The sequence below is a fragment of the Periophthalmus magnuspinnatus genome, chromosome 21, assembly GCF_009829125.3.
Source record: "Periophthalmus magnuspinnatus isolate fPerMag1 chromosome 21, fPerMag1.2.pri, whole genome shotgun sequence".
Lineage (NCBI taxonomy): Eukaryota > Metazoa > Chordata > Actinopteri > Gobiiformes > Gobiidae > Periophthalmus > Periophthalmus magnuspinnatus.
The window spans coordinates 7,048,447-7,060,224 of record NC_047146.1 but is presented as its reverse complement, the minus strand read 5'-3'; the positions used below and the strand labels follow the sequence as shown (position 1 = coordinate 7,060,224).

General features: G+C 39.3%; 1 protein-coding gene across 2 annotated transcripts; it reads right to left on the bottom strand.

Annotated features, from left to right (window-relative positions):
• Positions 1-1,470: 1,470 nt before the first annotated feature.
• Positions 1,471-10,052, bottom strand: tmtc4 (transmembrane O-mannosyltransferase targeting cadherins 4). Of its 2 annotated transcripts, none has more exons than XM_033986947.2 (18): positions 9,645-10,052; positions 9,350-9,554; positions 9,124-9,239; positions 8,705-8,921; positions 7,870-7,957; positions 7,634-7,734; positions 7,295-7,387; positions 6,987-7,148; positions 6,694-6,896; positions 6,437-6,611; positions 5,914-6,045; positions 5,754-5,833; positions 5,562-5,669; positions 5,333-5,474; positions 5,146-5,260; positions 3,179-3,291; positions 3,021-3,090; positions 1,471-1,735 (listed from the first exon to the last, which is right to left on the bottom strand). In XM_033986947.2, the coding sequence occupies exons 2-18, from the start codon at positions 9,509-9,511 to the stop codon at positions 1,587-1,589; spliced, it is 2,226 nt and encodes a 741-aa protein (XP_033842838.1). In that variant the 5' UTR covers positions 9,512-9,554; positions 9,645-10,052; the 3' UTR covers positions 1,471-1,586. The 2 variants fall into 2 exon arrangements, with proteins under 2 accessions (XP_033842838.1, XP_055086621.1); XM_055230646.1 differs by having other exon boundaries at positions 7,634-7,737; positions 9,645-10,046.
• Positions 10,053-11,778: the final 1,726 nt, after the last annotated feature.

The window sequence follows — 11,778 nt, the reverse complement described above, 5'->3', positions numbered from 1 at the left end:
TTAATAAACCATTTGTTCATGAGGAATTAAGCTACTGTTCATGTTTTATTAACCCTATATTGTCGGATGATATGGTCGCCAATAGAGAAGAGCGCGGTCGCAGACGTTTCATTACCGTAACTTCGCAACTAATTGTTTGATCATGTAAATTTAAACGGCGTCTCAAAGCAGAGGCACGGGGCTCTTTAAATATTTTACTGTCGTTACGGTAATGTGCTTACGTTGTAGTACATTGTGATACTTCCTTTAACGTGATTTTTATGGCTGGAAAAGAATAAAAGTCTAGGGGAACTATACTGGTCTATAATGTGTCCTTAAAGCAGAGGTGTCCAAACTTTTTTTTTTAATCGAGTGCCACGTCTCAAAACATATTCGAAGCGGAGGGCCACAGACGGCGATGAATGCAGCGCGGTACTTTTAAAAACAGCTTTAACAGAGCCACTGTGTATTAAAAAGGCTTGAAACACGTTCATTTTAGGTCTGTATCACAATGAAAAGTGATGTTTGAGATTATAGTGGCAGAAATAGTTTAATTTGCTGTAAAAAGTACTGCTTATGATCAAGTGGGCCGGTTCAGCAGGAGGCTTGAGGGCCGATAAAAACTGGTCTGAGGGCCGCATTTGGCCTTATTTTGGACACCTCTGCCTTAAAGGGTTAAGTTGGTCACATTTTATACAGCGCTTTTCCACTTTTAAGACACTCAAATCGCTTTACATCAGGAACTACTCACTCATTCACGCACACATTCATACACCAGTGTACACAGACACTGAAAGCGGGCTGGGTTAAATGTCTTGCCCAAGGACACAACGACAACACTCATTTGTGGGAGCTGGAATCGCGCTGCCAACCTGAGGGTCACTGGATTTGACCGCTCTGCCAATGATGTTTATGTGTCGAAATCAGGAACACCACATATCAAACCATTTCAAAATATGCACATGAAAATAAAGCCTTTGTCTTGAAATCTCGACTGCAGTTTATCCAAATACCTCGTAGCCTCGTGGATGTTTAGTAAAGTATCGATAGATCAATGAACATTTGGAATTAGTCAAAGGAAAAAAAGGCCACAAATACATTTTAGCTGGGATTATTGGTCCCACAGATGCAGGGTCTGCTCTGTCCAGCTGACACAACAAGGGGTCAAGGATGAAAAGAAGATCGGGTTCAACTTGGATCAGAGCCACATGGTCTTTGAATGAAAATCTAAACAGTACACAGAGGACAGCTATGTAACCTGCACACCTGCACCAAATCAAAAATCAAATAAACACATTATTATCAGAAATCTTGTCCAGCAGGTGAAATTCAAAACCTTAGAGGGACCTTTTGATGCCACCTGCCAAATACCGGTTTCGTTTAACTGTTTTAATTAAATTTTTGTCACCGAATATTCCTTAAATATGCGTTTTTGATGGAATTCGACATAAACTAGCAGGATAAATTTAAATAAATATTGTAGCCGATGTTGGAGATCATGATTTTTTTATTTTAAAATGGTGCAAAACATAACTTAGTGGAAACTTTCTATAAATAATCCGTGGGGCCGTGTGTTTGTAGATACCGGTGTGACGGAGCAGAGTGCACTACGGCGTTTGTCTTTTGAGCTGGTCCAGTTTACGCCGCAGCATGTTGTAGTTGTCTCGGGTCCCGGGAGCCTCGGGGTCTAACTTCAGAGACAGTTCGTAGTGTTTCTTTGCCAGCTCCAGCTTTCCCCAGCGATGGTACAGCACGGCTACAGCAAGACGAACGCAATCAGCACCAACAGTCAAAGGTTTGGACACACCCTCTCTATGTTTTTTTTAATTTATTTTGACGACTTTCTACATTTTATATACACACAGAAGACGTCAAATATATGAAGTAAGATGGAATTAAGTAGCAAAGAAAAAGTGAATTATATTGTGTATTCAAATCCTCAAAGTAGCCATGTGTCTTCTGTAAAATAAAATGTAGAAAAGTATTAAACATAAAGAAAAAAAAAACACTGAATGAGACTTTTTTTGACGTTGGTGTTAAAACTTACACGACCAGTCAAAGTTTGGACACACCCTCTCATTCAATTTATTTATTTTTTATTATTTATTTTGATCACTTCCTACATTTTAACCGCATCAAATATATGAAGTAAGATTTATGGAATTATGTAGCAAAGAAAAAAGCGAAATAACTCAACTAAATATGTTTTAAATTGTATATTCAAATCCTCAAAGTAGCCACATGTCTTCTGTATGTATATAAAATGTAAAAAAGTATTAAATATAAAGAAAAAAAAACACTGAATGAGACTACTTTTTATATTGTATATTCAAGTCGTCTCCCGTATGTATAAAATAGTAAAGAAAAAGAAAAAAACACTGAAAGAGTGTGGTGTTGTTAAAGTTTGGACACACCCTCTCATTGAATTTTTTTTCTTTTCTTTTTTTAATTTTACAACATATGTTTTGACAAAGCAAAATGTGGCTACTTTGAGGTTTTGAATATAAAAAAAATATATATTTGTAGAGTTATTTCCCATTTATTTGTTACTACATAATTCCATATATCTTAGTTCATATATTTAAAGTCTTCTGTTTGTATATAAAATGTAGAAAATAGTAAAAATAAATTTTAAAAAAACATACGTTACATAGGACTGTTCAGTTTTCAGACGTATATTTCTACAGTTATCATTCCTAATTAAACTGAAACAGCAACAACAACTCCATTATTATTATTCAAAGCAGTGGACTGACTGATTTTGGGATTAGCGAAATGCAAACATATAATAAAAAGCAGCATGTTTTCACCAGGTCACAAGTGTGTAGTCCTTTTTGCCAGTCCCAACCTCGGATAAAGTAGCAGCTTGGGACATTATACATGAATATTTTGACTTATAACGTGTGCGTTTGTGAATAAACCTTTTTAAAACACCTTTGAAACCCACCACATTTCACCACATTTCACCTCCTTGATGTGTGTCACTCAGGTACGCTACAAAAAGGGAGTCGGTGCCTACACAAATTTTGCTGTAGTCTTACCTAAATTGCCATGGCAACTGGCAGCATTGGGATTGATCTTAAGAGCGCTGAGAAAGAACCCTTCTGACTCCTGCCAAAACCAAACCAAAGAACAGAAAACGTAACAGGAAAATCTAACGAATGATGACAGAAAAACAGCTCATTTTTATTTGATTTACCTTGTATTTTTGTAATTTCCCGAGGACGTTTGCGAGCGAGAACATGATTGTGTGATCGTTGGGGACAATTCTCAAAGCTTCTCGTCCGATCGCTTCAGCCTGACCCAAGTTACCTGTAATAAAAAACAAACGGACACGCTACCAACCACTGTACATGTTTACTGTATCAGCTAATGAGCTAAACCACGTCAACAGCTGTTATATAGAGAATATAACATCTGCTTTATTTGCCAGTAGTAGCAGAATCTGACTTTTTCTGCTAACACGCATGGAGTAGTGGTTTAGTCTCCTAATTAAGGCTGAACACAAGGCCCACTGGGTTATTGATCTCTGTCATGGTGCTGTCTGATGTCTGGCCAAAAATGGGCAGAGAGGGAGAGACGCAGACAGTGGGCTGGCCAGACAGAAAGACAATGGCGATGGTGTCCCGAGTCATGCCCTTTTAGACACAGCAACTCATGTGCAGCACAGTCAACTCTGATTTCGGGTTTGTTTGTTATAATGATCAAAACGAAAAACCAAAGAGACAGGAAAATCCCCAAATCCTTGTTATATGAAAATTACACCCATTGTTCCTCTTTTCTCTGTTTTTTTGTTTTGTTTTTTTTGTTTTTTTGTATTTAGAGTCGCGCCGGGAAAAAGGGGTAGAATTATTTCTGTCAGATTTTGGTGGGGGGACTCTGAGGGGGCGCTATTCTGGCTGTGCTGCCCCGAATGTTTGATCAAAAACATACCGCGCTCTGATTGGACAGTTCCAGTAGCCTCCTGGGAGACTCCGCCCCCACGGGAACCGCTTCTGACAAAACGGCTCGAGCATTTGGAAATCAGAGCATTCTCCACACGGCAGGGAGGAGTGCCTTCAAAACTCCCAGCACAAAGCTTTAATACATAAATTTCAAGCATTGCTGATTCTTGCTCTTCCGGTCTAATCTTGTTGACCATTTATACGTTTGGTCTTTTCAAAATAACAGCACCATACAAATGCTGAAAGCAACTGTCAAACGCCGCAGAGATCTTTACAAATACTATTACATGTTTTTTTTTTCTGTTTAAAAATGCTGCAAATCTAAAATACTATGGCCCGACCAACATGGCATTTTAAGAATAACATGAAATATGACTGATGTGAACTTCTAAACAGAAAATTTACCTCAGATAAAAGACGAGATTCACACTATGTCTCATCCAATGTTTTTTTTTTCTTTATTTTGACTATTTTCTACATTTTCTACATTTTAGATACATTCAGAAGACATTAAATATACGAAGATTTGAAGAGTTATTTAAGTTATTAGTCATAGGTCTGTCACGATAATCACTATATCGACTAAATGTTCTCTATATAAAAGCTGGGACAGTATTTGTTCGGGTCAGTATTTACTTTTTTTTATTTTTTCTTTGTGTTCCTCGGGAATTTCTGGTTATTTCTTTGGCTATATGATAAGATTTAAGCCGCAAAATGCTGAATTAACCACTTCTATGACTCATTACAGACGCAAACAAACGATTAAAGTGTTTCAATCTGCTGTTTATTTATTACTGCCCATGATTTTTAACATTATTGTACATTTAGAATAGTTTTTGTGGTTTAAATCTGCTCTTGGGGTTTCAATATTATCATTTATCGTCTATATTTACTTCAGCGATATATCAAACTTGAAAATGTTATCGTGACAGGCATAATTGGTAGTTAAACTTGTTTTATTTGCAACATAATGTAATCTTATCTTGCTTCATATATTTGATGTCTTCTATGTGAATATATAAATGTAGAAAATAAAGAAAAAAAAACATTGAATGAAATGGTGAGTCCAAACTTTTGACTGGTAGTGTATCGGCTAAATTAATTCAGATCTCAAGCATTTAAATGAGGTATTACATGAACAGGTGTGATATGCAGGTATTGGCTGGGCCCTAGTAAAAACAAGTGGTTTGGTGTGTGTGTGTGTGTGTGTGTTGAGTGTTACCAGTATTATCCAACAGAATAACCATGTTGTTCCAGGCCAGGCTGTGGTCAGGCTTTAGCATCGTTGCGTTCCTCCATGCGTTTAGTGCGTCCACGTGTCTATTTTGGTCAGCGTACTAAAGGAGAGAAAAGGTTACGTCACAAAAATATGGCACTTTATAACATCGGAAAACAACTGAACAACTCACCAAACGTCCCAGATTGTAGTAACAGTCTGGGTACTTTTTACGGAAGCGGATTGCGTTCCAGTAGCTGCGTTCTGCCTCCTCAAACTTCTGCAGACTATTCTGAACAATACCGAGGTTCATCCAAGCCGCAGCGAAATCAGGCCTGGTACAAATAAAAACGCTGCTTGGTTCACATTCCACAGATAATCTTCTAAGTATTAAAAAAATGATTGTATTAAACATGCTTTACTGGATAGAAACGGCTTTAGAGAGCAGATCTTCAGCTTCCACGAGTGCGTTTCTTTCTTTTAGTATGTTCCCCAAGTTATTCATGGCATGGACGTAAGTTGGATGCAGCCTAAAGCACACAAACAATACAGTGTAATTTTGTTCTAACATCTTTGCCCAATTGATCTTAAGCTCTATGTTAGCGAAGACGCACCTCACTGCCTCTCTGTAAAACACAATAGCAGCTGTGGTGTTTCCTCTGTCAGCTAAGTTTTTACCTACATTGTAATGGACCTAAAAAAAGAACGATCACACTATGAAGGGAATGGTTTTAGTAGAGTATGTTACATGGATACACAGAGAGAAATGTGTACCTTGGCATTGAGGGGGCAGACAGACAGGGCACTGGTGAAAAGGGTTTTCTCTGAGCGCCACTGGTGACTGCGGAGAGCGCAGCGTACCACATACACACACAACAGTGCGACCATGGAAACATACAACAGCTTCTACAGATGACAAATACAAACATACACTTGGCATTTGGCAGTGAGCATGTAAAGCAAGGCATTTTACATTCACAGGTTAAACTAAATTGTGTGACAGAGGAGTGTTAATGGACAGCAACTGTATCTGGCTAACATGTGGGCACCTCCTGCTGCTACTATCCCTTTAAAGGTGAATCATTAGTCATTTCTTAGTCTGTGATCATGTGAATCACAAAGCTTTTCAATCATCAAAGCCGTGGAAACAGGTGGAGGAATAAAAGATTTTAAATTAGGACAACAAGACCTGGCGCCGGCATAAGGTCACGGGGTGTCTTTTTTTGAAAAGGTCAATTCGTACTGTGTACTATAATGTATATGCAATGTTTGCATCATTTTTGTCAGGAAGACATACCCTGTATTTGGCCCAGCGGCTACAACACTGTCCCACACAGTAGGCGACGAGTAAACAGTATCCAGCTGAAGACAGGTACAGCACTCGCTCTGCAACCACAAAGCCCACTCTGAAGAATATGTTGGAGGCCGGGAGGAAGGGGACCACCAGTAACACCAGGGCCAAAGTCAGAGTCCTGCCGTGGAGAAAGAGTAATTTGTAACAAAAGGATCAACATACTAAAGAATTCATGTAAAGTCCAGCTGCTGCAGCAGTACCTTCTTTTCTGTATGTCCTGGGAACATAAGGCTTGGTTTATCAAGCCAATCAGAAAGCACCAAAGGAGCACCAGCCACATCATCCTCCAATCAGCAGCGGATTTAATAAGAGGCACACAGCCCATGGACCAATCAAAACAGAGCCACCAAGGACATACCAGCAGCCAGGCATTAAGACAGTAGTAGTAATTATAGTTCACTATCTGTGCAAACACAGATAAAAAGGTTTATTATTGACAACTTAATAATAAACATGTAAATGTCAGACTAATGGAAAAAAATCAAGACTTAACCCTAAAAAAAATATTTTCAGCAAATGAGGCTGGGTTGTCCACTTCAGTGAAAGCTGGAGGGCCAGTTCCCATGATCTTCCACCGAGCATAGAGCATTGATAATCCTCCAAGCAGCATAAGAGCCAACCGTCGCAGGAGTCCCACATGAAAAAAGTCACTTATCTGTCAGAGAAAAAACAAGTTACTGATACTGGCACTAGTTTATGCATTTAACAAAAAAGAACTTTGTACCAAATGTCTGAATAAAATAATCATTATGCAATAATAAAAAAAAACATGAGATCAAGGAGCTATTAAATGCAACTCACACTGGAAGTCTTCTTCCTAAGAAGTAGCCTCTGGCTGAGTTCATACACATTAACATTACAGATCAACAGGACATCAAAGGCTGCATTCACACCCTAAAGCAAAAACACAGTAGAAACAGAGGAAAATATCAATAGAACATCATAATATATAGACCTGTTCAGCAGCAGGGACTTTCTATGGGGCCAATTTAGGTTTAAAAGAGCAGATGATATGTTTAGTATCTAAAAGATGAGTAAAATATAATATGAATATATATATGAAGACAAATGTAGCATTTGATTATTATTGCTTACTGTGTAATAAAACTGTAGTATAAAAAAGCTCATTAATGTCAGTACCAAAACAGTGATGCCTTGTTCTTTACAAAGCATTGCTGCAGCACACAGCAAGAGGCTGGCCACAACCCACTGGACAGAAAACCTGTCATCTCTGTCACTCCCTGAAAAAACACCAGTCACAAAGAAAAGCGCCAAATGTAGGTTTGTGAGGTCACAGAAGCAACTTTCAAATTCACTTGTATGTATTTCATTTGATAACATACATGTACTGATCAGGAGAGACACTTAACACATACCTTTGTTAAAAGCTCTAGTGTAGGATAGAAAGGACAGCTGGAAAAACAGGGCACACAGCAGGTCTGCTCTGCCCACTATACCAGCGACCTACAGAGGCAGATACAAGATTTGTCAGAACCCTTGATGCATTAATTACACCATATTTCTTCTTCTGCATAGGGAGTGTTATCACATATTAATAAAGAGGAAGAATGTCTCATTACAAGGCTGGACTGTTGTGTGTGTGCAATATACAGTGTGTGGGTACAGTATGGCTGGCATCCTGGGGTTGGCTGCTTTGATACATACAGCAGGCCTAAGCCAACTGTGTGCCTGCCTTCCACCCCCCAGGTTCCGCCCAGTCCTTGCCCTGCATGATTAAAGAGAATGGAGAGGGGGGATAGCTGCCTTCCAGCCAAGATTTACAGCAAACACACATACGCTGGCAGGTCAATAAGCATCCCGACACATCTAATAGTCAGGCCGACGTACCACATGCACCTTCTCCATGCACTCCCGACTGAGATAAGGCTTTTGTTCTTGGCATGGATCCACTGTATGTTTAGTATGAACACCTCTGGACTCATATGCCAAAATTTCCAGGGCGTACTGGCATTGTTAACACAGAAAACCATGTTTTCTAGTACAGCTGACTAAAAGAATCAGTTACCAATAGCACAATGTTTTAGTTGTGTAATGTACAGGATCACAAGGTATCGTAACTTTTTTTATAATGTATATCCCCCAGAACAATGTTAATTGTAGTATCCCTGCAGCTTGTTAACAGATGATGCAAAAAATGAACAGAATAGAAACATCTTGCCATAGTACTGACTAATAACTTCTGTTGCTTACACTTTCTGTGTGAACTGGATGAGCAGCAAAGAAGAGTGCAGCCAGCAGAGACGTCTTGGGAGCAAGGTTCTGTATCCTTCCCTTTTCATCATAGGACAGTCCACCCGTCAGAATAGCAAACATGTCAATCATGAGGGCGGATATAACCGCGTGAAGGAGGATATTCAACACATGGAAACCGACAGGGTGCAGACCTCCCACCAAGAGGTAGTTCAACCTATAGCAGAAAAAGAGAAGTGATCCTGATTAAGTCTGATTGATGTCAGCATATGTGCAAGTGCAGGTATATGCGCATAATGTCAGCCTTTGTGGACTACTGTGAGACCAGAGCTTCCCTCACTTAAGGTTAATATAAAAATGTGTCTTATCTTCTACTATAAAGACTCTTTTCTCAGAAGTCCATGAACAAACAAAAGTACCTAAATGTGAGGACAGTGAGAGGTCTATAGGATTTGTGACTCGAGTTGCTACTGAGGTTACTTCCCCAAAAATCATTCCTCCACAGATTGCTGAGAGGCGTCGTTGGTCTCAAGTCCTGAAAAACAGCAGAAGCTTGAACAAAACCAATCGTGCGCACGGGTGTAAAAGCCAAACACTGTTCTTTACTATTTTCAATAACTGTTGTGTTTTAAATAACAAAGATACCTTGTTGTTGACGATTGCTTCAGAGTCATCAAATACAAACTCCCCATCATAACTGTTGATAAAGCAGAGGAGTGCCAGCACGCCCACACAGACCTTTGCCAGGAGAGGTGAGAGCTTTGGCAGCGGAATGTGGCGATCCCAGAACACCTCAGACAATGTCATGTTTCACAAGGCTTAGTGCACAGGAGCATCATTAAAATATCCCCTGGAAAGAAAAACAGAGAGCAGAATATATGAAGAATACAGAAGCTTCTATATTACCATATTTGTGCAATGGATCAATGTGAAATCCTACCTTATCAGAGAGAGTGAAGCTGCATTATAACTATTATGTTAGCTTCTTTGTCCACAGGCTAACATGCAAATCAAACCCCCCTGGAAACTATCTCCATTTCCTCTACTCTGACATTACAGCTGATACATTTGTGCAAAAAAAACAAATAACTGTCGCTAATTTCTCTTAAAGTCTGATTCCTTTTCTGAATAAGACTCGGCTCTGGAAATGCACGTTTAGCATAGTCTTCATAGTCACCATTTATCTACAAGCTACTGAATAAACGAAAGGGAATTTTAGATCCGTTCATTTAGGGGGGATTCAGTGTTTTGCAGCAGGTTTTAGTGTAGTAAAAAAGCCCGTAGCGGTTCCCTGGAGGAGAAGAACAGCCCCGCAGCGAGCCGTAAACACACGCTGCGTCAAAAGCACTTCCTGGTTGATGCTACGTCACGTGATTAGCTACAGCCAATCAGATTTACCGTTTAAAGAGAACGTTTCCGCACACACAAAATTTAAAATAATATAAGTTAAACCCCGCAAAAAGAGACTAAAACAGTAAACAACATTTAATAACTAGTTTTAAAAGCATAATACAAAAAATATACAAAGGATTATGGCATGAAGAAACAACAATAAATGTGCAAAGATGGGTGAAAATGCCTAGATTTGTTGATAATAAAGACAGCAGAGAACAAATGCATATGGAGGACATAGGATTATTGTGCTTCATTTCCCCTGTCTCTGCATCAAGAAGCTAATTCATCTTCTTAATAGACAAGATGCCCGAGGGCGTAATGTTAAGGGTCAAAGGTCAAAGTCAAGAGCCTATGTATAGGTCTCGGGAGCAAGATAACACTCTTTAATCACATATTCCTAACTTTTATTTTCAATCTTATCTCAGGTTACCGCAGGGATTTTATTTAAAACATCAAGCAGTGTCAAGTCATAAGCATGTTTATAACAGGCTAAAATCAAAATGATCATTTTATTATAGAAACAAATATTGTATCCCAATAAACTGCAGAAAAGAAACAGTGCAAACAACCTTTTTTCTGTACTGGATTAAAGTGATGAGGTAAACATGCAGACTTTATGTGGACTGTACTGGTTTGTTTTGTTAGTTTTTTCTGTCTGTATTGAATTTTAAACAGGGTGCCCATGATCAAGAGAGTTGGGTTCCTCTGTATTAACAAAGATAAAGAAAGAAAACATCATTGCAGTGTGTTGATTGTGGGCGTGGCAGAGAAACTCTATTTAGGGTGACCACATTTTTAAAATTTAAAAAACAGGGACACACCCGGGTTGGGATGGTTGGTATAAAAGAAACAGAGTAATATTGTCCATTCTCGACGTACTTGTGGGTCAGTATATATCTGAGGGATTTATATCAGTGTATTTTTTGCCTTATTCTCATTTTCAAACATGTTTTCCTGTATTCTACTGTTGGTAGGTATCAGATTGGTCAAAAAATAGGGACACCTCTTTAGTCCTGGTTTAGTCCTGGTTTAGTCCCGGTTTAGTCCCGGTTTAGTCCCGGTTTAGTCCCGGTTTAGTCCCGGTTTAGGTCAGACTGGTCAAAAATAGGGTCACCTGGGACATTTCTTGTATAAAACTGGGACAAACCGATGTTTTTGGATAAATCTGCTGGGATAGGGGACCCAGGGCTCAAAACTGGGACTGTCCCAGGTCAATCGGGACGTCTGGTCACCCTGTCTCTACTGGAACATCTGAGGGGCATTGATTCATACCTGTACCACGATTCAAATCACACCAAACTGACTGAGGGTTTATCCAAGTTTCAGGTTCCATTTATTTGGAGAAATTTGACTCAGGGGTCAATAGCATTAACAAACAGACATGACATAAGAAAAGACAAATACAACTGGACAACATGCCATTACTCAGGCTTCACAAATTTGCACAGTCCATGTTGTTACTCAAGTTTTCATACGTGTTATTTTTCCATAAAGGAGCCGTGTATCTCTTCCCAGACGACGAGCTCATCCTGTGTGTTGAGCTCATGAGGCGGACGTCTGAGGATCTTCATGGGCTGCGTTTCCGACTCCATTGACTCTGGCTCCAATTCACTTTCCATTGAAAAACTGTGGCTCCTCTCTCTGTATCTGCTGCTGTCAGACTCGTCATTTCGGTCTTA

Excerpts from the sequence above, each read along its gene's own strand:
- tmtc4 (XM_055230646.1), bottom strand. The coding sequence starts at position 9,511 with ATGACATTGTCTGAGGTGTTCTGGGATCGCCACATTCCGCTGCCAAAG. Across the intron at positions 8,922-9,123 it reads CTCACTGTCCTCACATTTAG|GTTGAACTACCTCTTGGTGG; the intron begins GTACTTTTGTTT and ends TTTCTGCTATAG. Across the intron at positions 3,091-3,178 it reads GGAAATTACAAAAATACAAG|GAGTCAGAAGGGTTCTTTCT; the intron begins GTAAATCAAATA and ends TGGTTTTGGCAG.